Source organism: Podarcis melisellensis (assembly GCF_964234715.1).
Source record: "Podarcis melisellensis genome assembly, chromosome: 5".
Lineage (NCBI taxonomy): Eukaryota > Metazoa > Chordata > Lepidosauria > Squamata > Lacertidae > Podarcis > Podarcis melisellensis.
The window spans coordinates 39,332,477-39,360,159 of NC_138537.1; the positions used below are offsets into that span (position 1 = coordinate 39,332,477).

The window sequence follows — 27,683 nt, forward strand, 5'->3', positions numbered from 1 at the left end:
CATGGCCTCAGACAACCATAGTTAGTTGTTGGGGGCAGGCTGAGACAGACACGCGTTAGCTAATCAGACTGGGGGGGCTGGGGGCAATCTTTTTATCTCTGAGGCCAGCAGCAGCAGTGGTAAGAGCTGCATGCCCCCAGGGCCAATTGGGGCGGGGGGGTCACTGGGCCTGGGCCTCATGTTCAAAGGGACCTCAGATTTAGACACTTGCTGGGGTTCTTTTGGCATCTGGTAAGTTTCACAACTTGTTTTTGTGTGCATTGGATCAAAATGTGACACACTGCCTCACTTAAAGCTGCAAATTAAAGCAAACAGGAGATTCAGTTTTGCAAAAGATATAATTCTTTTGTTAGCGGATACATAGTCATAGTTAAGAGTCAAGAATGTCAAAAGAAAAAAAAAGAAAAAATATATTGGTTTAGATGGCACAAGGTTGGGTTACAAACATGCCCTTTCAAAATGTATGATTATATAAACCACTCACTCTTTTACGTGCCTTATATTGTTTTCGTTTGTAGTCATGTGTTGCTGTCGTCATCGCCGCCGTTGCTGCTGCTAGAGGCATCAAAATCTGGAAGTGATTTGGGCCTCTCTGGACCCCTGAAAGGGTCTGCATTCCAGTAAGAGGGGCCAGAGCCAGTGTAGGGTGAGGCCATTCACACATTCAGACACAGACACAGACACACACACACAGACACACACACACACCCCTGTTTGGCAGGCTGGGAGAAATGCAAAAGCACATGAGAATGTGTGATGGTTCTGACCAATGCACTATAGATGTGTGCCTTTTTGAACTAATAGTCTAAAGTGCAAAATTCAGGAGGAGCGGAGGGGTAGCTTATGAGCCATGGACTGCCAGAAATAGATTCAACACATGCCCTGTTATTTAATTAGAAACTGTACAAAAGGATAGCGATGTAAAGAAAGGTCCCTCATCCCCGCATTTATTCAGTGACGGTGATTCAAACACTCACTCTCATTCTGTAAAGCTTTCTGCCAATCACACTGTTGGCTGCTAAATATAGTCCAGTGAGCTTATACTAGAACTTGCAGTGGGTTGCCTAAGGAGTGCCCTGCTGCTTTCCCAAGAATGTCCACAAATAAACCAGGGCAACAGTCACAGAGGGTAGCATTTCCACCTACAGTAAAGAGTGAGCTACTTTTACTGTCCCACATCACGTCATAAATTAAGGGTCTGACTGTGGCAATGGGAAGGCAAAAGGAAATGTATGGAGGTTCCGTGGTGACTCAGCCTGACTGATGCTTCGTGCACCCAAGATCTCTTCTATTTGCCCATTCCCAGCGCACTGGATCAGTCTCTTCCTTAGCAGTCTCTTCCTTAGCAACTGTTACTGCAGTGATAAGCACAGAAAATTTGTTCCCTACATTTCATAATTTTAAATTGTACATATTTAAACCATTTCTAGTGTTGTATTTTAAATTGTTCTAACCTGCCCTGGGGCCTTAAGAGTGAAGGGCAGGCAATACCTCATTGCCATCATTATTGAATGTATATTATGAGTGGTTTCATGCAGTCCCTAAACAAGCCCATTGTATTTCCTTCTGTAAGAAACGGACACTAGTTTTGTGTTTCTAGATGGAGATTCTCAAGTAAAAAAACCCCTGCAATTATTTCTGATCTTTTTTTAAAGAAACACACAACCTAGCGATTTCTCTAAGTAATAATTTGATGGAAATACCTTTTGTTTCTACTGAGAGAAATGTTTTTATTAAACACGCAACCTAATTTAAAATAGAAAATGTATGTACAGTTACAAAATGAAATTATTTATACTTGGACATCCATTCAGGTGTTTTAAGTCCATGAAGCCTAGTAAGCAAGTAGCAGAACATGAGACCTGTGCATTTCTGGTTCAGCAGTAAATGACTAATTGCAGCGGCTGCCAAAGAGACTCAAATACATGCCCAGAGTGGATAACAGCAGTTGATATATCTCTGGTGAGTCCTCTGAAGATGTGAGAAGAGAAACAGCGAAAGAAACAGGCTTGGGGGCCTTCCCAAGTTGGATCATTTTGCTGATACACTGTTTGTAACTTATAAATATAGATATAATGGAAATATCTGGAAAACTCATTATCTCTTTTTGAACTTACAAAGACACACTGAATACAAACTAAGCAATCCCAAGGTGAATATTTCATGGCAGAGAACCCATCACTTCCTAAGCCCTGTCAGCAATGCTCTGGTGGGAGGAAAGCTTTTCACTTTTTTCTTTCTGTTCTCTGTTATGTTTATTTTAAAAAACACCAAAAAAACCCCCTTGCATTGATATCAGAGTGGGCATAGTCTTTTTGCCCTTTTCAGGGTGCTTGCGTCAAGGGAGGCCATATGTAATGAAGCACTGACACTTCTTGCTCCTTTTTTTAAAGGGAAGAAGCAACGGAGAGGAGGTGAAGGCTTGACCCTTCATCTGTATCACTTGTCGTTTACCCCTTTGCAAATTAATCTTGCAGGCGTTTGTAGCCATTTGCAAAATGAACAGTCGATGTCTGTCTATTCCATGTCATAGTGCTGACAGGCCACTCTGTGCACTCTGAATCTTATAGACACCTATTCACAAATGAAGACTGTTAATGAAAAGATCCTCACCCCTCTAAGCTAAAGATCTCTGCTTCTTTTTCTTTCCAGAATGCAAAACTCCTGTTTATATACCTGCAGATCTCATCATTGCTAAAGGTGTCTAGTTCAAAGCATTTTCCAGAGGCAGAGTCTCCCTCCTCCAGAGAGAGGCTTGGGACTCTTGTTTTGGGTACTGGTTTCAGATTTGTTTCCACTGGTGATTTTTTGATTTCCATGTTCACAGCTGGGTCTTTGTTGTTACAAAAAAATTGTTTCTTAATATCCTCAAAACTGTCTTTCCAGCTTCTTTTGCCTGCAGCAATCTCATCAATCACTGCTTTGTGGAAGGCCCGCACTGTTTCCCACCGATGCTCACCCAAGTGGTCAAAAACTTCGAAGCAAAGGAGATGCCTAGCCTTACGTTCTTCTGGAGAGAGGTCCAGCTCTAGGATGTGGAAATAGCCGAGCATAAACAGGTCAAGAGTTAAGCTATTGTAATCAATAGGCTCACCATTGACATATGGCAGGAATTGTTCTGGAGAGTAGATTGCATGCCGGTGATTGAGGCGCCTGATCTGTCGAGATGGTACAAGGGAGATGATGTCTTTCCAGTGACTGATCAGATTCTTGATAGCGTATCTCTGTTGAACTAAATGGCCAAGCTTGTTCATTTCCACCAAGGGCTTCTGCATTGGAGGCTGCTGTTTCTTGAGCTCTGCCATCACGTCTACCAGTCCCATTTTTCCAGGCAGCTGGGTGTCAAGAGTCCTCCTGGCCATGAGTTTCAAGGAAGGCGTATAGGCAGATTTCTTCCAGTGACTGAGAAAAAGAAGCACAATGCGCTCTTTTCGGAGGTTGCTAGCCTCTGCTGTTGAGACGCAAGAACCACTCACAGAGGAGGCTCCCTCACAGCTGACGCCAGAATCACTGGCATTCTCTATGTCTCCAAACTCATGTTCCTCACAGACCAATTGCTTCTTGTTTTTACAGGTCCCTAGAAACATTTGAGGGGATGACTCCTTGGCTGTCCCTTGTTCCCAGGGCATGGCATTCAACCCTCGCTGCTCAAAAGCTTTGTCTTGTCTCCAAAGATCCTGCTTTTCAAAATTTCCCCTCAGATTCCTAACAGAGACGCCACACTCCAGGATTTCTCTCTTGACAGTGCCACCTGAAATACACTTGGTCTTGCTTGACTTATGGGAATCCCTTAGAGCTGGCTTCTCATTAGCTGCTTTTTTCATGCCATTGAAATTGGTGAGCAGCATGGACATGCTTTTTACAAGTCCAGACACATGACTGCACCAGGCAGGGAGCTCCTGGCTGCTATTCTCTGAGCCCTGCTGCAGAAACTGACGGTTGACTGTGATATTGACGACGGGAGCAGGGAGAACAGTCTGCAGCTCCTCTGTCAGGCGTCCTAGCTCACTCTCATACTCCTGGCATTTCTTCTTCATCTGCAGTTTCTCAATCTGCTTCTCTAAGTACAGCAGGTCATCTTCAGTGAGCAATTCCCCAAAAGGGCCCAGGATGGCATTGTAAGACTGAGAATATTGCCAGTCATCCATCTCCAGTGTGCAATTTTCCTTGTTCTAGATGGGTGGAGGAAGCAGGGAAGAAAGAAAGAAAGACTGCCATCAGTTAAATTCAAAGATATCCCTTTAGGCCCCTTTCCCCAGCCTGCCAAAAATGAAGAGTCAGATGAGCACATCACAGACTCATAGAAATATAGGGCTGGAACAGATCATCAAGTCCCGGCCTCAGTCAGAACAAAGAATTTCACCTTGTCACAGAACTACTTACCATCAGCTACATTTATGCCTTGGATATACAACTCTAAAGTGAGCCACCTGCCTGAGTGATTGAATATAGATGTACTTACTACTTACTTACTTACTTACTTATTACTTACTTACTTACTTACTTATTACTTACTTACTTACTTACTAATGTGACCTGCCTTTTGTCTATCATGGAATCCAAGGCAACGTATTTATTTATTTTAGTTATTCATTGCATAAAATTTAAATACTGCTTGACTATTCAAAAAAACTCCACCTCAGAGTGGTTTACAAAAACTTTATTATTATTATTATTAAAAAAGAAATAAAGCAATAAAAATATGTGTAAAAGCAGTTAAAAACAGCTATTTAAAATATTCAAAAAATAAATAAATTCAGTGATAAAAACAGATTAAAATACATATCAGCATTCTACATATCTGTGTAGGCTTGTCTAAACAGCAGGCACCAAAAAGAGTACAGTGAAGGTGTATACCTGATGTCAATACTACATGTTGTTCCTGGACAATCCCCCATCTAGGATCTGACCAGGCCCAACCCTGCTAAGCATGGTGGTGGCCTTATGTGCCTTCCGACCAAACCATTCACATCTGTAATCTATAAAGTTGTGGCCTATTTGATCCCAAATTTACATTCACTGTCTTGTCTGGTTATTTATTGATCCGGGAGCAACAGAGTCATGCAAAAGGAAGTGCTGGGAATTACTCTGAAATCCAAATTCCCTAAATTTTAGCAAGGCACATTTACAAAACACAGACAGTGTGTATATTATTTGCCCGTCTGCTCTTAGGGCAACCTAACTGCAATCAAAACGGAGGCCAGCGTGTGAACCAGGTAAGACAGTACAGTGACACGGTTTCCTTCTATTGGCTCAATACAGTACCTTGCTGCCCATCCCTTCTTCGGATGCCAGCTGCGCCTGTAATTTCCTCACCATCACCTGCCGCTTCCACTCTGGAATTGAACAACCTTGCTCATCATGAGTAGGCACCAAGGCATCAATGTCCGATGTTCCTAGCTCATCCAGCATTGAGAGCAGGTTGCCTGGTACTGCAGCATCTGGTGTCTCTCTCTTCTCACCCTGCGTGGAGGACACCTAACTTGTTAGCAACTTTTAAGGAGTTTAAAGAAGAACAGATGCTCATGAATCTACCACAATTGATCCTCAAAACATTATGGCGGGAAGCCCAAAGTTATTAGAAGGGCTACCTACAGCAAAGCTGGAAAACCTGTGGCCCTCCAGATGTTGCTGGACTCCAATTCCCATCAGCCTCAGTCAGCCGATGGGAGTTGTAGTCCACCTAAATCCAGAGGGTCAACAGGTTCCCTGTCCCTGTTGTGGAACATAAAGCTATATATCTCCATTTGTGGGTTATTTTTAACCCTTCTGAAAGGATGTGTTTGGAGGCAGGTCAGCCAGATGGCTAAATCTAGCAGGAAAAGAGAAAGAAAAGTAAAACAAAGGAACTAGAGAACCGCAGGAGAGATCGTGGGGATTACAAATACAAAACAGATGAGAGACAAAGAGGTGTAGATTATCATACAACATACAGAGCTTGAGAACAATGTGGTGATTCTCGCCTTCTGCAGAGATTTATTGATCTTCAGCTCGGGTATCAGTGATTTGTTTGATTCAGTGGGTTTCACCATGTTGAACGACATTGAAGCTGGAAGAAAGACAAACATAGTGTGATCCTACAGTGATGCACCAAAATCCACACTGAGAGCTAGAAGATTGAATTGACCACTGATAATCTTAAGACATTTCTGTTCTGCACCATTGAGAACAGGTTAATTTCCTTCCAAATTATGTAGACATCCACACAACAGTATTTGTCATGCCAGCAAAGGACGTAAACAAAGGAACATTGCACAATTACGCCTGCCTACCCCCATAATATGAAGGGCAAACTAGACATGATGTGGGAGATCTGTTAACAAGATCTCCCACGCTGTTGTTTTTAAAGAGCAAAGGAGTTACTGCAGGGAATCGTCCATCCCTTGACATGATTGAAACCACCTTCCACGGAAAGTTGCTATTTGAGATATCCAGTATATCTTATTAGATCTCATCCAATGTATTTTAAACTAATCTTTCTCAAGGACACTCTCAATCACAAGCAAACAAAGTTTTTTTATCTCTGGAATGGACTCCACCATCAGAGCCACCCAGCATGGTCAGGGATGATGAGAGATGTAGTTCAGCAAGATCCGGAGGAGACCATTTTGGCCACTTTATTGTACAGCTTTTGCCACATGCTGGAGATGATGATGATCATGAGTTTATTCATATATACATGTGTACTTGAAGTGGTTACTAATATACACATCTTTACCCTGGCCTCTGACAGTTAAGGTCTCACCTTTTTTGTGTGAGACCCACCTCTTGTTGAATACTGTTCTGCTCCATTTTTATGTGTTTTATCATTGATTTTATAATTGGATATTCTATAGTTGTAACCTGCCCTGGGAACTTATGGTGGAGAGTGGGTAAGAAATCTTATAAATAAATAACCCCTCCTCTAACATCTCTGTGGCAAATGGGATACAGTGGTGCCTCGCAAGACGAATGCCTCACTAGACAAAAAATGCTTCCTTTTTCTTAAAGCTGCTAATACCCAGCGAATCCGCGCTCCACAAGACGAAAAAATCGCAAGACGACACAACTCGCGGAACGAATTAATTTCGTCTTGCGAGGCACCACTGTACTGATGTAGGTCTACACAGTCACTCCTATCCCAAATTGCGAAGAGAAACAGTCTGCTTTGTGGCATAAACTGATTGGCCTTCCCACAACATCCCCTCCGCATTAGCCTTCTGCAGGTGTTCAGAGAACATATCTAACACTCCGTATCTAACACTCTGTCTCCACAACCAACCCCCATGTTTCTTTAAAAGGTCTAATGAGGTTCCTGCATACACACAGGCTCTTTCTGCACAACTGGGAACCCTGTAAAAGGCAGGTTCTCCTATTATGAAGGTCAAGTTTCAAGCTTTATATGAATGCTTTGAGGTCACTTAACATGTGAAAGAGTCTACTCTACTGAATTTCAGGGATGCTCAGTTTTTATATTTTTCACAGGAAAGTTAATTGGGTGGCGTTACTCACCAGGTGCTCTATGAAGAGCGCTATTAGTATCTTTTTTCTGCATATTTGATGCAGCACTTACATCTGATTGAAGAGGTCTCATTGGCTGCTGGATCTAAAAATACACAAGGGAAGATTAGAGATGTAACCTTTGAAAACTAAAAACGTTTTTTCTGTCTCTGGCCTGGTTTGTTCTGTTGTTGGCATCCATCTGTCTCGAGAGACAATGGAGTGTGTCCCCAGGGGTGAGAGATTGGTAACTCTGCCTCCCACATTGATTTTGTTGTGTTAGCAGCACCAAAGTGACCCCTCCAGGGTGCAAGCCCAGGCAGTGTGTATGGAGGTCCTGGGGTGCTCAGAGGACAAGACCCACTCCTTGGCCTCACTGATGTGGATCAAAGGAAAGCAGAGCAATATGTTTGGAAGTTCAAGCAGCTTAAAGGCATGTAGAATCAAAAAATCTTTGCCACCCTTGCAAGGCTCAATCAAACCCCTTTTTGGGAGGGAGTCCCACAATTTGGGTGCCAGTACCAAGAAGCCTGTTCCTGTGCCCCCACCAAGCACCCCTCCAAAGTTGGCAGAACATGGAGCAGGGCCTCAAAATGTTGAACACTGCGTATGAGCAGGTTCATGTCTAGGCCTAGATCACTAGTTCACGCACAAGCTTCTAAATGCATGTCTGTGTACAGTGAGGTTTGTCTGGTTATCCATTGTGGACTATAGATAATAAGAGAGGAATCAGTACATCAGCCCCATGGAAAGCATCCAGGAGGTTCTAAATACAAAAGCTTCTTGCACATTTGCATGGCTGTATTGCCGTTTCCCCTTCTAGTCAATCGGAGCATCAAGAATTGTAGAGGATAGCAGAACAAATCATCACATAGTACTCCCTTGTAGCTCTGTATGATCCTGAGGAAAAACATTGCTGTACGGCGGGGGTGGTAGTGAACAATATGGGGTGCACAGCTTTCTGAATAAGAGCACAATAGCACAAGTCATGAGAAGAAAAAGAATAAACATTGAAAGGAATTGCAAAGCATAGGGCTGAAGGACTCAGTTACATGGCGTGATAGAAAAATGCAAAGCAGTAACCTTACAGTTAAAGAAACGAAGATAGAAAGTTATATATTGGCTTTACAACCTGATCCCATACTGCATCTAAGATGCGCTCCTGCCTACAAGCTAGCTGGCATCCTATCATTCAGTCTACCATACTGTCATTCACTAAATTTGCGCTTAATTGTACTTTCTGCTGTTTGCAGTCCACTCTCTGGTTTGTGATTAGGCACAGGGAGAGTATGTATGGAGATCTGTTTTAGAGGACTATGTACAGTTGTCAGGGGTGACCTGTGTCGGTATAAGTTTGCCATTGTATCCGTGTCCATTGAATGGTTGTGCTATTGCCCTTTACAGCTTGGTATTAGCATTAGTCTTATGCATTTAGTTAACATAAGGGCTGTCATCCAATTAAAAAATATTACATTATTATTATTATTATTACATTTATATTCCACCTTATACATTTATATTCCACCACAACCCTGTGAGGTAGGTTAGGCCGAGAGAGAGTGATGGGCCCAAGGTCACCCAGTGAGCTTCATGGCCAAGTGAGGATTCGAACCCTCGTCTCCCAGGTCCTAATGCAGCACTCTAACCACTACACCACGCCAGCAAAGGTGCTTAGTTGATAATACTCTGCCTTTTAACAACCAACTGGTTCATTTGACTGGCATATATTTGCATATCACCAGGACCTCAATATAAAGGCACTAAAAGAGGTGAGAGATAATATGCTATTTCTACTTGTTACACTAAAACACTAGTACTTTTAATTCTTAAAAATATAAACAAGTGTGCCTTTAATTCTAAAGGTATTAGAATAAAAAGAATTAAAAGGCATTAGAATTAAATTAGTGATATGTTCAGCTAAATCAACAGAAACATGTGTTCCGATATTGAAACATTCCATCAGCGACACTGCATTTCAGAAAATCAGTCGAAAACAAACATTGCACAGCACAGCTGGAGTTCAAGACATTAACATGCTGTAGGTTTGTTCTGTATTTCTTGAATTGACACCGGAAGGCTAGATTTTAGATTGTTACACCATCACCCAAAGTGCTAACCCCCAACTCTACCACAACCAGCAGGGGTCAACTTTGGTCTTTCAAATTTCCTGTGCCCTGTGTGAGCCCAAAATCTGGCATGCCCCCCTTCCGTTCTTCTGAATTCACTAAGTCATAGTTGTGATGCCCTGCAGCCCAGTGTGGCATAACTGGTCGCCCTGCCCTGAATTCTTCTCTGCCACCAGGGGGCCCCCATATTATCCACCAGGCAGAAATGACAGGCAGAAATTTATGGAACTGCTCCAAAGATGTACATACCAGTTATTCACCTCCTGTCCTTTGTGGGGTCCATTTGGAACGGAAGGGAAAAGATGAACAAATGCTGCTCAGATTAGATCCAGCCCTTAGGGAGATCAGAATTTCATAACAAACCAGGGAATATTAATAACTACTCTTAAAAGGAGGAGAAACTGGAGAACCCACTCGGTCTAGAGGCAGCCAGAAACTGCATTGTGTGGCAAATGCCAGCAGGAGAAAGGGTGGAGGTCAGGGAGTCACAATTAGCATTGCATTAATATTTGAAGGCTGGGCATCAGGTGGCAACTGGCAAAGCAGCCCAAGGGGTCTAGAACCTTTAGCTGTAACCAGGAGACTGAACTGCCTGCGCCCTTCTTCCTTTTCCATTCATTTTCTAAAATGAATAAGTTTTGTATGGAAAGAGAGTGCTCAGCTGGGTTTAGTGGAGCCAACACACACACACACACACACACACACACACACACACACTGGACCCGACTGTCTGTTGGTAGCCAGCCCTAGAGGTCAGCAGGGTCAAGAAAATATTTAGGCCCAGAGGCTGCCTGAATTGTTCCAGTTTCCGCAGGCATCCTGAGGAAAATGAGTTCCTGAATTCTCCCATATTCCTCTGCAAAGCCTTAAGATCAATCATGTGATGACTTTTGTTAAAAAGGCAAATAAACCTTAAAGGAGTCACACAGCACTGCAATTTTGATCACAGCAGCAGCACTGTGGAGAGAGTATTTGATTTTTCTTTCCCTTCATGCTATTTTGTACATTTACATTGCTACCCCCCAGCCCGAAGCTGCTATAAGCTGTGCAGTTGGTTGAGAGGAGCACTTATATCATGCCTGTTTTTTTTAAAGCTGCAGAGCTAATGGCAGGTTCAGTGTAGTTATTTCAGAAGAATAGCAGAGACAGAAAGGGGCTAAACTTCCCTTCTTCATCATCATCATCGCTTGGTTCAAAATGGGAGCCCTCTCAATGACTTTTTTTAAAAAAGTTGAGAGATCTGACCATGGAATGCCCATGTCCTGTGTGGTATGGTCTTTACATGAATAACTTCTCTCATCAGATCAGCCTCCATACATTATATATGGATATAATGGATTGGCAGTGATAGATTACAAAAGTGTAATTTAAGTACGGGGCTAGAATAAAATAATGAACTATGAGACTAATGAACTCAGAGCTATTCGCAGAGTTCAGGGAGATAATTACTGCCCCCATCCAGCTAGCAGTTTTCAAGTGGATGAAGTTTTCAAGTGTTACTCCAAAATAATGCTTCTCTCAGTTTCCTAAACATTTGATCTATTAATCCGATTTTACTGCTAGCGTTAAGCCCATCTCAAACTCTTGGGGAATGTAAAAATGCAAAATGTCACATTAACACTAAATTAAAACAGTAACAATCTGATGGCCATTTGATAAAGAGCGTGCTTTGGGTTAACCTTCCAGCTCTGAGCATGGCTGAGAAAGATGGCTTCTCCAGAAGGAGGCGTTCTTAAGGATGTCACAGAGGAGCTGGCACACTTCGCTCCTCTTGCAGCTTCCTCCCAAAAGGTTTCCCCTAACATTTACTGTAAGACATTGCACAAATGCAATAAGTTACGGGCCCATGAATGAACAAAGGTTGTGCTAGCAAGGAGGAAATTGGATCAAAGTATGTGTGTCAAAGGTGCTGAGAAGGACATGTAATTCTAACCAAGGATGTTAGTGAACAAAGCCTCTCTCAGCATAGGCAACTATGTACAGTGGTGCTAATTACAGGCAGAGAACAGAACACCAGCAAATGTCTACCACATAAAAAGCCAACGGCCTCTTAGCCAGGCACCATCTTATGCTCACAGCTGGTGGGGAAATATAGTTAATTTCATCCTAACACACTCTATACATTATGCGACTTTGGCTATGTACACATAAGGGATGGAAGAGAAATATGGTTCAGTTCATATTTGAAATCAAATTTATCAGATTCTCACTTTCTGAAACAATATGAGAACAGAAACACAGCCATCCTTCAAAATTCACAATTATCCAAATTTTGTGATATAGTCCTCCAACCAATGTTTAGGAAAATGTATATTTTCAGAAAGCACGTGCATTGAAAATGAATATATTACAGTGGTACCTCGGTTTACGAACTTAATCTGTTCCAGAAGTCCGTTCTTAAACCGAAACGGTCTTAAACCAAGGTGCATTTTCCCTCCTGCCACAAGCGTCCTTCCACTGTTCAGATTCCGCTCTTTGTTGTTGTTTAGTCGTTTAGTCATGTCCGACTCTTCGTGACCCTATGGACCAGAGCACGTCAGGCACTCCTTGGTTCTTAGACCAAGGTAAAGTTCCCAAACCAGGATACTATTTCCAGTTTTGCGGAGTTCGTAAACTGAATCGTTTGTAAACAGGACTGTTCTTAAACTGAGGTACCACTGTAGTAGAAATAATATAGAAAAATCCAGAAGTGTGGAGAATTGAACTAAGATTGGAAAATCTAGAAATGGAGAAGATTGAAATTTGAAAGTACTTCCATACCTATATTTACATTTAGCACATTTAGCAACAGTATTTCAATGATGATATCTTAGTTTATTAACCCAAGAGATGCACAAGTCTCTTGCCTGAGCCTTCAGTCTCTGCTTGCAATTAAATGAGGAAATGTGTAATGAACCATATATTTCCATTTTATACAAACTATGGTTTACCCGCTTTGGAACAAAGCAGAATCTTATGTTCCAGAGCTGGTAAACATTGTTTCCTGGACAATAAGAAACTATGGTTAGTTTGGGACTTCCTGGCTTAGTCATTGATTGTGCAAAAGGAGGAACAAAGGGGCTCCTCCAAACATGAGAAGCTGGGCCCCCCTCAAAGAATACATGGGGGCCCCCAAAACTGCCTCGGCCTCTAGGAGTTGTCGCCTATGAATTACAGCATGAACAGAACTGACTGCACTCATCCATGACTGAAGTTGTTTTAGTCTTTACCCCTCCCTCAGCCCATAAGGCTTGAGCAAGAGAGGTCCACAGGCCCTTGTGTCTCCAGAACCCCGATCCACATGTGGGTGTCAGCACTGAGTTAATTAGTCATCGCCAAAGAGTGTTCTGGAGAGATTTTTTTCCCCCATTAATATTTTAATGGCAAACTGAGTGATGGGAAGAGGTTCTGGTTTCAAAAGTTCCCATTCCAAATCTCAGGCTGTGGCAAGGATTTACTATGCTTTGTTCGGTGAAACCTAAGAGCTTGATTAGGATTTCAGAGCCAGCTTCTCAAGTTAGCCACAGTGCCATTCCAATGCCCCATGGTGCTTCTCTCTTGCTGCTGAAGAGCCTCAGCCATGGAAACTTGCCGCTGCCCTACTGAAGGCTCTCACTCAGCAGCCTCTGAGCTCCTCCTTCAGACCCTTCTTATCTCTCCATCAGTTGCTGGCTAATTGCTGTCTAGTATCCATGTCCTCACACTGGCAGAGGAATCCAGGAGGCTCTTCAACATGCTTGCCCACTTGTTGCCCCGTGCTAGGGACATAAATAGGTGGAAATTTTCCACTCTGCTCAACAGCATGCCAAAAATAGCTGCAAAGGCAAGAGGAGCACAGAATGAATTCCATCAGGGCTGCAGAAGGGAGCCAACCACTTGTTTCAGAGCGGAGATTGTGGAAGCCCAATGACATAACTTCCTAATATTTGTCTGGAACACGGTGATTGGTGAAATAGGGCGATAAATTTATGTGGATTGAATGCGTATGAGGCAAACAGATCTAAGGATTCAGAGTGACTAATATATCTAACAAGCAGAGCCTGCTATGCAAAATTACATAGCAACACTGATCCTGCTCAGTGTTCCAGCCAGCCGACCAGCTATACCTTCATTCAGGATACTCCATTTCCCCACCCCTCCACTGCCCACCTGCTTCATTGAGTGCTTGTAGCTCAAAACACCACTCAACAAGTGGACCGGAACACTGCACCAGGCAACAAAGAAAAGAAACAAACCCTCTTGCTCCTAACAAGCTAGAACATCAGGAACATCTGCCCTGGCTTGTCCACTGATTTGCTGCATGTTAATGACTCATGGAAGTCAGCTTTCAATGACCATGAGCTGAAAATGTTCACACTGCTCATTTTTTTTAGAGGAATGTTTTGAGAAGGTTTCTGCTTTGATTTTTAACAAGGGATACATAATATTATGGAAGCCTGGATAATTTACCTTTCTTGTATGGTGGTCTTCTGCCTTGTGGTGACATATCCAGCTCACTGGGCAAACAGTACAGAAGCCTCTGTCTCCAGTGACTCACATGAACACTAAGAATTGTACATGATCAAAATATAATGTTTAGATTACCAGCTTCTCTGCTTCCTGTAGGTAACATGCACACTGCCTGTGTCCATTGTATTCTGCCAGGTCTCGCGCAGTGTAACCATCCCTGTCATGGATGCCTGGATCTATTTGGTGGGAGATCAGGGTTTGACAGCACTGCAAATAAATGCATAAAAAACCACCATCACCCTAATCAGTACAACCAATTTATAGCAAATAAGGGAATCATGAATGCAACAGGGGCTTTTTCTTCATTATTGTTTTTTGCCAGTCAAAGAATAGTCAAATAAATCAATAATTATTCAAGGTAAGCTTTTTGCATCAACTGAAGAAGGTAGGCTGACATTGCTTAAAAATCCATTCCCACTGAACTCCATCATTTTTTCATTTTGTGCTTCCATTTAAAAAATCCTCCCTACGCTGTTTAAACACTATGGATGCTGGATTGACACAAACACAAGATGCATGAGCTGATTGTTTAAACAGCCAAGAGTGGGCTACTCTGAATCTGTTAAGTAACCACACGGATGGTTTCCTGGGAGGCAGGTGGGGGGGGGGAGAGTAAATGTTCGGGGAAAGCAATGCTTTTTTTCTGGTGGAACGTACCAGAATGCAGTTCCAGGTCTTTTTACTATTATTATTATTTCAAATCCTCCTGTCAGCCACATAGGAGAGGGGAGTGATGGCATGCACACGTCATGATCAACCATGGCTGAACACACCGTGTGAGTACGGCTGTGCCATCAATTGAGTTCTGATCCAATACTCGTTTCCCTCGCTACATGGTATCACCAAATACCTCGAGATGCCCATTCTCAGCCGCATCGTGGAGTGGGGTTCCTCCCCAATGGTCCAGCACCACGTTAGCTCCCATAAGGAGGAGTCTGTCAACAATTGCAGTGTGTCCCTCTCTGGCAGCAAAATGGAGTGCAGTGGCTCCTTCTGCATCCTGTGCTGTGAGGCCGAGATCAGTGAAGGTAACCTACATGAAGGGGGGGAAAGGAGGGTTACATAGGAGTCAAAGCCAAATGGTTTTTTTTTTAAGATGAGCTGTTGTTTTTTCATTCACCTATTTCTACAGCTGCCTTGGGTACTTTAGCACAGAAAGCAGAGGGAATTTGCAAACAGATAAATAGCGTTTACGCCACTGTTTGCAGATGGCCCACGGTCCATTCCAACTCTACAATCTATGGAGAGCACAGTATAAATTTTAATTAATAAATAATGTTGGAATAATAAACAAATTCCATTTCTGCAATTGGTTTTCTATATACACTGCATGCCATACATACCACAGAATTGTGCCTGACATGAGGGGTGTCAAAAATTAATGAATCTAAGACTGCATACCTTTTATATTAAATACAGAAGGATGTACAAGGGCAATTAAACCTTTTGGTGGCAGACCTCTGTATTCTGGAAGTTTCTGATTATTAAAGATATGAGTGGCAATCAAATTAGTTAACAATGCAGCATTTAAGAACATGAATGATAAAAAAGGAATATTGAGCTCCATGGCTGGCATATGACTGCAGAACAATCTATAGTGGACAAAATGATGTCATGGTTGATTCAAATAATATACTCCCATTGCTAAAATGTAAATGTTTCTTGCTTATCTGGATTTGAAAATTGAAAAAAATACTGGTTTATGGAAGACAGACTGGTTGGACGTTAATCAGTGAATACTATATTTAGCTGCAGGACAGAGAATCAGAAGTCTTTTATCTTTCTTCTCTCTCTCTCTTCCTTTTCTTTCTTATACTCTTTCTGCCTCTGTTCTTTTTTATATTATTTCATTATAAAAAGATAGTTCACAATGGGTATGAATTTTTGTATATCTTTGGACAAGTATCAATGAATTTTTTTTTTAAAAGAAAAGGGAAAAAGTGGAATTGTGTGTGACTGTCCCAATAACATAAGGAACAGAAAACATCATGAATGTGCAATAAAAAGGAATTAGGAAGGGGCCTTCAGTGGCACAATTATCCAGAGGAACATATTCATATTCTTGTCGAGAAACGACACTTGCTACCTAAAATATAAAAGTACAGGTTTACCAGCCAGACGACAACAGCGTAATGACCACTACAGGCAGCTGCGTGGAGCACTGTCATGCCATCATGTGCTCTCAGGTGCACATCAGCCTCACAGTCCTTCACCAGGAACTGGACGATGTGCAGGTGGCCCTCCTGGCACGCAAGATACAGCGGGGTAGCTCCACTCTGAGTTTGCTTGTTCACGCAACTGTTGGAGGAGAGGAATTATGCCAATATTAGAAGAGATGGGGGTTGGGAATTCATTGCCTCTGTGTGATACTTACATAGTTCCTTACTTAATGTATTTTTGCATGTACACAGGCACATTCCCAGAGTGAGACATGGAATTTATATATATCATGAAGCTGTCAGAGGCACAGATTCTCTGCCAGGTCAAAGGTGACAAGCCAAAAGCCCAGGTGATGAGGGCATCTGAGAGCAAGGCTGAAGGCTGTATTTGAAAGGCAGAGCTTGAGGAGCCAGATGTCTTATAGCAGAACTTTCCCTGTATTTTGACGTTTTTCAGGGAAAATAACTTATTGAAGACACTGGGGAAAATACTCTAACATGAAAGCAAAGGGGAGCACCTGATGGAAATGGGGGATTGGAAAATTGAAAAGCTCTATTAAAAAAAAGGACCTCCCAAATGCAACAAAGCCCCAAAGCACTGAGAAATGTACCTGGCACCAGGTATAGTACATGGAATATGACACAAGTTATAAAGGAGTGGAAATGGAGACAGCAGCAGCAGCAATAACAGAAATAGCAGCAGAAGGAGCTGCAGCAAGGGGGGGGGGGTAGCAGCAAAAATGTAACTATTATAATGCGGAAATAGAGGTTTGGGACAAAAAAAATGCAAAATTGTTGTCGAATTGGAATCCTATGATTAATCAAGAGGACTTAGTATCTCGGGGGAAATGGCGCACACAAAAAATGCATATTGAATTAAATGTGAAAACACTCGTGCGTATAAAGAACTAGAGCAGTGCAACAGCTAATGTTGGAAAAGGGAGACCCAGGTTCGTATCTCCACTCTATCATAAAACTCACCAGGTGACTTTGGGCCCGTCATTCCTTCTAAACCAAACCTACCCTACAAGTTTATTGTGAAAATAAAATTAGGTTGTCTGGGGAAGAGAGGAGAGAACCATGTCTGCTGCCCTGAGCTTCTTGAAAAAAAGAGTGGAATAAATTGCAATAACTAAATAACAGTTTTCAGATTCATGCAGATAAACTTTTTTTTTTTACTAAAACATTTTAACCCTTTAAAAGCAAGAAGTGAAGGAAACTGATTGGAAGCAGTTCACATAATTACTTTAGGGGTTTTATAGTGGACTTCAGTCACTGCCATTACCAGCAGAGGGCAACCATGTTTATTTTATATCACTCTCCTCTTGCCTCCTGAATAAGGGCTGGGGGATATAGGATTGCTGGCTGCATTCATTAAAAAAGCTTCTTTGGACTAGAGGTGTGCTGTTGACTCTTAAGGCATTTTTGCACCCAGGATTTCAAAGAGGCTCTTACTTCAATAGCTGTTAATGCAAAGGAAAATTGCTCTTGGCCAGAATGCTTCATTCACCACTTTCTCCACCACAGCAACAACAATAAGGTGGCAAATGCTTAGAGTGATCTATGCCCTTCATGTGATAATGGCCTAGGCCAGCCTTCCTATCACCTCTCAGTGAGCTTCCCTCCCTCTGAACTGTCTCCTGTAGCCAATATTTCATAGTACCAGGGCCAGCCCAAGACGTTTTGCTGCCTGAGGCACAGCAGCAAATATCAACTATGCCCCACCAACAAACCAAGGTGCATGGCCTGTCATGTTATTCTTGCACCTGAGGTAGAAAATCCCACAAGCCTCTCTCCCCTCCCTAGCAATAAAAAAATACTAGAATAATAAATAAGTAACAAACTATTGCTCTTTCATGATGCCTATAACAAACTGCCTAAGGTAGTTGCCTCACTCTGCCTAATTAAGGGCCTAGCCTTATATATTGCTACTGTAAAAGGGAAAAGACACACAGAGAGAGTAGAGATAGGTGACTCTGTCAATTTCAGTTTCTCTTAGTTTCTCCTCCCCACCCCGCTTCAATTTTAAATTCATTTCTTGAAAAAATTCACATTAGTTTGCGAATTTATTTTTCTTTAAAGTCATCGTGGAAATTCATCAGCATTCAAGGGCACATTTCTCCTTTTCTACACATCTTTATATGCTATTTTGCCTATCTACACATTTTTGCAAAGCAGTTTCCTCTAATAGCATGCATTTGTGTATGTCATGTTTACTAACACATGCATTTTAACACACACACTAGCCTATCTAATTTCTCCTCCATCCCTAACAGTGAGTATAAAAAGGTTTCTCACAATGTATTCAGCCTTTGGGGCAAACAAGCCAATCTTAAATATTGACCCCAATGGCTTTAGTGCACTCCACAGCCTGCCTCAACTGTGCTTTGATGAGTTGTTCTACATTTTCCTCTCCCTTAGCTCTGTCTTTCCCAGCATTTTTGCTCCTCTTGTTTCCCCAAGAGGAAGCAGAGTAAACAGCTGAGGGAGTCTAGTGATACTAACAGATAACAAGCCTTTGGGGGCTCTGTGTGAAAGATGAGCTTGAGGGAATTGTAACAACACACGAGGGCTCTAGGGGGCAAAAGCCTTCTGGAAATTAGGAATCTGACCCTTTGGGAATATCTATCAGAGATATATTGGAAAATCAACCCAAACGATAAGCACATCAGAAAGACATGGACTGGGCAGCAACAGCCTCAAGCATAACAAGAACACATTGCTTTGTACTTAAGCATTTAAGTCTAGATCGTTTCTTTTGTAATACTGAATTTACTTTATGTTTGCTGAATTGTTGATCTTTCTCTTCTTTGAATTTAGTGATACATTTTGTTAACGGTTTTCTCCCCCAACCTTCACCAACCAATGTATATGATAATAAGTGGGTGTTTGCTGTAGGCCGCACTGGGCACAGCTCACTGTGGAAAGGTGGTAGATAAACACAAAGAACCAGATACCCCTCAGACAGAACCTGTTTTTCTGAGTGGGGTCACATCCCACTGAAAGAAGGGAATGGAAAGAGCTCCCAGATAGACTTATTTGAATTCTGGATGCTTTAGGCAAGAGAAGAAGGCACCTGCTTGAGTCAAACTCTGGAATCTCTAGTGAAGTTGCTCAAGTAGAAGCAAGTGATGGAAAATACCTCTCTTGCCTGAGATCCTAGAGAGTAGTCAGAGTAGACAGTACTGGGCCAAATGGACAAATAGTCTGACCTGACTAGGGTGGCCATGTGTCCTTGACCAAGGAGAGAAGATTCCCTGGTCTAAGATAAAGAACCGTGGGGTTTGTGATTTCAGCTCTCTTGACATAATAGGCTGGAGACAGTTCTCTAGTAACACCTCTTTATTAAAGCAAGCAAGACTGAAACCTGAGGAGGGGAGAGCTACATTTATAGGGACAGGGAACTAGTTAGAAAGGATACATTTTGGAGGGAACAATATCAGGCAATCACAGTCCTGCCTTTTGGAGGAAACCAATAAGACAGAGGATCCAAATACAGCAGCTTAAATGAACCAATAGTAGCTGTACCCTCTGGAACCAAAAGGCAGTTACTTTACCCTAATGCAAATACAGACAATAATAATACAGATATAAAATGCTTTGACTCAATACACAACAACCTCTCTTGCCTGAGATCCTAGAGAGTAGTCAGAGTAGACAGTACTGGGCCAAATGGACAAATAGTCTGACCTGATATAAGACTAGGGTGGCCATGTGTGCTTGACCAAGGAGAGAAGATTCCCTGGTCCAAGATAAAGAACCATAAGGAGAGAGAGTAGGAGAAGGGGACTTGATGCTTCCCATCAGCTGCTAGCGTCTGGACAGCAGACTCACAGGGACATGTCTCCTTACAAAGCATCGTCTTCCCCACTACAGTGAGATGCATTGTGTATCTATGTACGTTGTAGTAATTATGTTTAGATTTGTATCTAAGTATATTAAATTTGCACACACAGATGCCATGTAAAAATCTGTCACAAAGACCACCTTATAACAGCTCCCTATGTTCCCACAACTTGCATTGCTAATCTTTCACATCTGTCATTCTTGCACTGTACAGCTTCTGCATGGCTTTGAGAATGAATGAGAAAATATATATATATGGAGGGAGAGAAGGAGGAAAAGATGCTGGGCTGTAGTAGATGAGGGAAGAGATTAAAAGCACTCAGGCAGATGGTTATGAGGCGTCTGCCTTTGGAAACACAATCCGCTTCAGCAAAGATATTAAGCGCCTGCCTTCTGTCCTGTCAACAAACAAACACAGAGCATCTGGGAAATGGTGTGGTATGGAAACAAAACACTAAGGAAAACTCTACGCTGCTAGGCTAACTTAGCTATGTACTCTCAGAACTCTGAAAATGGTCGCTGTGAGCTGCTTTTTCCTCCATACAAGCTATCCCAGTGTACTGCTGCAGGAAGAAAGTCCAGCACAAAAAGCAAGTGCACCGGTATGCTCTGCCCAGGAAAGCATTTCCCCTGGTCGCAGCATCTTCCATGATCACAGCACAATAACAGCACCAGAAAGCACAGTTGCAATTGTAGAAGTCGTGCAAAAACACACTCAGCTCCCAGAGCACTTTCTTCATGCAATCCATCAGTTTTGTGCCCTTCCCAGAGGTTGCTGGACTATACCTCCCATCAGCCCTGACCACATGAATGGCCCAGGAGGGGTGTGCGGCCGTCATGGTCAGCTACACTGATTTCATTTCACTGAATGATTTTTGTATCAACAGTGTGTGTTCTCTAGACCACACAGGCAGGCACAGCAACTCTGGTCAATGATTGTACTGGCGTGCATTTGTTCCTTAGATGACTATGTGTGGTATTACTTCAAAATGTGGTTATCCAGCCCTGCTGTGCTTGGGAGCCCTCCTCTGAGAGGGACCCTGGACTTTTGCCTCCAAGTTCTGACTTGAGAACATCACTGCATGCGGCAGAAGGAGGTGGTAAATGTAGAACTGCACTGGGCCAAACACAGAAAACAATGTCCCCATGCATTGCATGTGCATAGTGCAGGCCTGAGTGACAGCTCCAAGTGAGGAAACAGTGCCTTGCAATAGCATTATACTGAATATCAGTATGCTGTGCTTTTACCTACCTGTGGTCTGCAGCAACCAGCAGTTTGAGGCAAGTGAGATCACCCTTAGCTGCGGCATAATGAGCTGGCACGGCACCTTCCCTTGTCTTCATCGCAGTGTCAAAGCCTGCCTGGACCAGCCACTCAATGGCCTCTGGATGTCCAAAGCGAGCAGCTAAGTGGAGGGGAGAAGCCCCTGAAGCATCTTGCTCCTATGGAGAGGAGAAGAAACAGTTCAGGAGTAGTGGTTAACTCTTCCCCACCCACTCTCACTCCTTAACATCCATCTCATGACTGCTTTGTAATTGTGACCCAGAGACCACCTGAAACAGCCTCTTCTGGGGGATGTTGAAACAGGCCCACATACCCATTTACCAAACTTAATGCGGTGGAATATTTATTGATGGACTATATAAATGTATTAAGTAACAATAGTGCGTCATGACCCAGAGATCATGCACTGTGTGTTGGACTTGGAGGATGATGAGATCCTGCATCTTTATAGGATTTACATGCAAAAGGTCCCAGGTTCAATCCCTGTCATCTCTGGGAAGAGTTGAGAAAGACCTCTGGCCTGAAAGAATCACTCCCAGTCTGTGTGGACAGTATTGATCTGTTTCTGTTTGGGCAACTTCTTACGTTTCTCCGTTAGCAAGCTGCTGCACTCATCATCAGCCATTTCGTTAGAATACAACAGAAGTGAAAGTATACTGAGGATTTGGAAAATGGAAGTGTTAGTGTGAATATGGCCTGGAAACGATGTAAATCGTTTGTATGGAAGAAGGCCAGTATAATACTGTACAAATGCATGTCTTTTGTTTTTTTTAAAAAAACCATAGGTGGGGCAAAAGGAAACATGACTTCAGTCATCTATTCTCAACCCAGCGTCTCTCTAGAGAACAAGTAATGAGATGATCATTTCAGTGTGTTGCCTTTTTGTGAGCCTGCCTCTAGCCAGAACTATTAAAGAGCCAATGTAGCATAGTGGTTAGAGTGTTGGTCTGTGGTCTGGGAGACCAGGGTTCAAATCCCCACTTAGTCAAGAAACACACTGGGTGACCTCAGACCTAAATAACATTGCAGGGTTGTTGTGAGGATAAAATAGGGGAAACCATGTATGCTGCCGCTTTGAGCCCCTGGGAGGAAAAGTGGGATAGAAATCTTGATAAATAAGTAAAGTAGCTAAATCAGGCTATGTCTTTATACGTACGTACTTGTGTTGTATGTCCTCATCCTGAAGGTAATCAGGATATCCCAACAAAAACTGCCTCAGCTGGCCTATCAAAAGACCGAGGAACCCAGAATGATTTTAAGCTTCAGGCAATGCTCACTTTGTGCAGGGGTTACGTTCTGGACCCCCATGCGCATAGGCGGGTCCTGTGTAAAGCGTTCCACCCCTTCCAGGTATGTTTTTGGGTCACTTCCGGGCTTGGCGCCATGCATGCATGTGCAATCGGATGCACATGAATTGGCCATTGCCTCTATTTTCACTCATTTATGTCCACATGTTCATTAAACAAGTAGAAGAGGGAGAGGGGCCAGGTCCACAGGATGTGGCACTGATGGCATGCCTTCACCTGAATGAGTGTAGGCAGCCCTCAGGCACAGCCCTGCTGACCCCTTCCATGCATTCTTTGGATGAGTGAATGGGATTTTAATACAGTGTTCCTACGTGGTGACATCTGGAAGCAGTAATTATTATTAGAAAGACAAGCACCAGCTTTTCTAACCGTTATTGCAGTGTTATACTTTCATTTGCATCCTTTGCTAGCATATGCTGCAGCTTGAAGTGGAAGCCCATGACACCATGTTAATCAAAAAGCCAATTCCCAAAAATCCATTGTTAGAGAGAAGCATAATTCAGTCGGCTATACAGACAAGGAGCTTGATTTTAAATAGCTGGGGCAAGAGGGGCCGATAGCAAGTTAATGCTCCACCCCAATGATGTCCCCAGCACACTTGCTTGCTTTCTCCATGTGGGAGTAGGGAAAGAGCTGCACTTGGGGGACATTGCCATGGGGTCAAAATTTGCCCTTTCCCATTAACACTTCGTGATCCAGCACTCAGTGACAAATATCCTGCGGGAGATAAAATTGCTGCCATGTATCGGGAAGTTTTGAATTTTTGATGTTTTATTATGTATCATTATATGCTGTAAGCCTAATAATAATAATAATAATAATAATAATAATAATAATAATAATGTGTCTCCATGGAGAGCATATACTGAACTCACTTCAGACTTTTGGCAATGAACAAGCCCACTTTAAACACAACACCCACCACAAAGGAGGACTTGCTAAACACCACAGTCTCCCTTGGACAAGAAGAGTTAAATGCTGTTGGTAGTCCAGCAAGGGTTGTTTGTAGACAAGGGGTGCCTGCACTTTCTGCCACCCCAGTCAAAACACTGGGTAGTATTCAATGCTGCTCCTACTCAGAGTAGACCTATTGTCGTTAATGGCCATTACTAACTTACCTTAATTAAATGAGCCCGATAGGAAAACTTATTGAATGTCTAGCTGCAACCAGCGTTCTAACTTGCTCCCGCTGTTTAGATCCCTGTTTGTCAGACCCCTTACCTGCATGCTGTAGCCTCCATCTTTGATCAGCCACTTCAGCTCAGCCAAGTTGCCCATGGCTGCTGCATCATGTGCTGGGGTCGCCCCATTGTTTGCTCTCTGATTCCCGGGAAGCTTTGCTTGCAGTACCAGGAACTTGAGGCACTCCAGCCTGCCTGCTCGTGACGCATGATGCACCAGGCCTGCTCCCGAGCCGTCAGTGATGTTCTGGTCCAGAGTACCATCAATGTGCAGCTGCTCCAGCATAGGCAAGTCTCCTTCCTTGGCAGCTAAAATAGCCCTTTGGTCTCCCATCTCTGAGAGCCTTGCTGTTGTCTTCACTGGAAGGTCCTACTTTCGCAGAGTCTCTTGTTTTATGTACCAGCCAGGTGCTATGTGTCTCTGGTTACCGGGTAAGGTACTGTAGAAAGCATATGTACTGCAGGGTGTGTGTTTTTTAAGTAGGGGCACATGGCCGGTGAGAGAGAACAGCTAAAAGCTCCTGGCAGAATCAGGGGTGTTATTAACTCTTCTTCCACTTGTGCCACTGAATCCTGAATTGTTATAAAGAGTGGCGTGATAAAATATAAAGTAAGTGTTCGTTTGAAAAATACGAGCCAGGCTTTCAGGAGCAACAGCTCTATGATGCATTTAGCATGTGTTTCAGTTCCTACTGGATTTTCCTGCATTGACTGATAAAACACAGAAAATACACTGTGAGATGGTGTACGAGTTAGATTCAAATTTGTAAAAACCACAGCTGTAAACAGGAAAGCTAATATTTCCCCTATAATTGTGATGTACATGTCTCTAGTATGGTGTGGCTGATTTCTGTTCAAATAACAGAAATTCAAGAGAGATAGGTTAAATACTGATGATGATACAACACTAAATAATTCGGTTCTACAGACTTCTGCCACATTGGGATTGCAACAATCCTCCACCGTCAAAGAAATTAGTGTTCTAATATTACCAAAGAGGGCAAATATTGTGAATTAATAAAGAGGGTTTCTACAGAGGCAAGATGTCAAAGCTGCCTTATTATTTTACTCCATTTTCTTTATAATGAACTAAAACAGATAATATACAATAACCAGTTACCGGTATCTTTCTCTATTTAACACATTTTGTTCCCAATCCAAAATTTTTAAAGCAACTATAAATGTTCCATTATCAATCTATGCACAATACATTAGCAAGTAATCAGAAAGAATATTTTTGCTCCTCCCATGACGGTGCAGATCTTCCCTATGGTTTCCTATAATTGTTTCATAATAAATCTGTGGAAATCACATGAACAAATGATCACATAGAATATTTTTCTGCCGCCAGAACACAACTTTTCCCAGGATCTTCCCATTTGGATCATTGCATCAGCACTTGTTGTGAGGGTACACAATCTCCCAACTCTGTTTCTTCTTTTGTAAAAGAAGAATTTGCTATTTGAAGGAGAATAATAATTTTATCTCCATTCACTCTACAGCTGTGCCTGCAATGCAGATCAGTTCACTTTTACTTGAGCTAAGACAGGCTTCAAACCCAAATCCCCATTCATTATGCATTTTGATAGGACACCTACCCCTTCCAGTATCTTATATGACAAAGTGCATTCATTGCCACACCTGCTAGATCATACATGAACACATGGAGCTGCCTTTGTCAGCAATCCAGGGTCTTAGGCCATGTCATCCCTAGGCTGGCTACCCCAAATTCTTGTAGTTATGAGATGCCAAAGCTTGACCCTGTAAACTTCTGTATGTAAAACATAGGTCAGGTTTCCTTAACCTCAGCCCTCCAGATGATTTGAGACTACAATTCCCATCATCCCTGAACACTAGTCCTGCTAGCTAGGGATCATGGGAGTTGTAGGCCAAAAACATCTGGAGGGCCAAGGTTGAAGAAGCCTGACATAGGTTGTCAGTCAACCAGCTGAGTACAGGGATGCGCCTGTCAGCTTCACTATACAGCAGGGGTAGGCAACCTAAGGCCCATGGGCCGGATATGGCCCAATCGCCTTCTCAATCCGGCCCACGGATGGTCCAGGAATCAGCGTGCTTTTACATGAGTGGAATGTGTCCTTTTATTTAAAATGCATCTCTGGGTTATTAGTGGGGCCTGCCTGGTGTTTTTACATGAGTAGAATGAGTGCTTTTATTTAAAATACATCTCTGGGTTATTTGTTGGGTATAGGAATACATTCATCCCCCCCCCCCCACCACCACCAAAAAAAATAAAGTCTGGCCCACCACATGGTCTGAGGGACGGTGGACTGGCCCACGGCTGAAAAAAGTTGCTGACCCCCACTATACAGGTTTCAACAAATGTTGAAGATGCACCTCTTTACTCTGGCCTTTCATACCTGAGGTGTTTTCAGGACCCGCCCTAGCCCTTCAACTGCAATTTGTTTTGACTGTTTTTAATACTGAATTTTAAATTCTGGTCATCCTGGGACCTGCAGGTGAAGGACAGGCAAATAAATAAAATAAACAAATGCCTCAAGTAGAGCAAATAAGCTGTGTGGCTTAGTATGTGTATTTCCATCCTCCTAGAAATCTTTCACCCTGTTATTAAAAAAAAAATACAAAGGAAAAGCATAGAATTGCAGGTAACTATGGAGCCCACTTCTTTTGAATTTTTGCATATGAGCTGAATATACACCATTACATGAAGCTTAATAATAGAAGTCTCTGTGAATTCTACAAACACACACATTTTTGAAGTCTAGTTAGTAGATTGATGCTGGAAAATTCTCTCCTCTTCAATTTCATACATTATCAATGACAGCCATCCTCCACCTCCTTGTGGGCTACTCTTATCTTCCAGACACTAGCCAAGGGGGCAGATGTATTTTCTGATGCACAGTCATGGATGGCCTTTGACATAAAATATTTTACAGATAGAGCACACAAACATACACAAGCCGTTGGTGGCCAGAATGCCAGACCTCTGGCCCTATTGGTGATCAGGTTGGAATAATGGACTATGATTACAAAGTTCTGGTGCACAATAACTCAGCTGGAGCAATAAATGCAATGCTCAGAACAGCTGCACAAAAGTAATGAGTGGGTAAATACAGCCTTTATCTTGACTGTGGTCCCAGTCAGAAAGAGGAATTCAGCCTTTTGACAGAAGGGAAACTGCCATCCTTTCAATCTGGGCAAGTCATGCAGGTGCTATAAGACTGAACTCCAGGTCTCTAGACCTGTGGTCAAAGCTAATAACTGGAAGCACTCATACTAAAGCAGGAAAAGAGGTAAGTCTTGAGGGATTTCAGACTGATTGGCTTTCCCCCAGGCAGCAGAATGACTAGACAGAGACGCTCACAAATATCCTGACGACAGCTCTTTGGCTACTTCTCTTCAAATGCCCCAAAACAGAGAGAATTGAGATATTCAGTGCAGGAAGTATGTGGGTGTATGAGAATAGAATCTTCAAATTAGCCCTAAAGTATGATAAAACTAATACACTGGCTGGCTGAAGCTTTCACAATGTAAAATCTACACTTCTGTGAATAGCGAAAAATGCTGTGTCATAGCAAGACTTAAAAAATAAATAAATCAGGCTGGCATTGATACAGGCTTACTTTTAACTTACCACATTTTAATGTATTTTAGACTTTAAGTTAATATCTGTTTTACAGTGTTACCCACCTTGGCTCCACAGAACAAGGCTACAGACAGCAGCATACCAGATTAACATTTTGATAGGTCAGCAAATAGCTTGTGATTTCACATTTATAAAAAGCCACAGAATCGTGAAACCAACCCTTGATCTTGTCTTCTTATCCCTATTA

The 27,683-nt window shown here is 42.6% G+C and overlaps 1 protein-coding gene and 1 long non-coding RNA gene across 2 annotated transcripts in view; one reads left to right on the forward strand and one right to left on the reverse strand.

Annotated features, from left to right (window-relative positions):
* Positions 1-27,683, forward strand: part of LOC309370586 — a 147,457-nt gene that overhangs the window by 10,250 nt on the left and 109,524 nt on the right. The window lies entirely within an intron of this gene.
* On the reverse strand, positions 275-26,085 carry ESPNL (espin like). Its single transcript, XM_081912438.1, has 10 exons — positions 23,912-26,085; positions 21,351-21,541; positions 16,205-16,391; positions 14,944-15,126; positions 14,169-14,300; positions 7,492-7,585; positions 5,934-6,049; positions 5,266-5,463; positions 485-4,172; positions 275-295 (listed from the first exon to the last, which is right to left on the reverse strand). Exons 1-9 carry the CDS (start codon positions 24,203-24,205, stop codon positions 2,610-2,612), a joined length of 2,958 nt encoding a protein of 985 aa, XP_081768564.1. The 5' UTR covers positions 24,206-26,085; the 3' UTR covers positions 275-295; positions 485-2,609.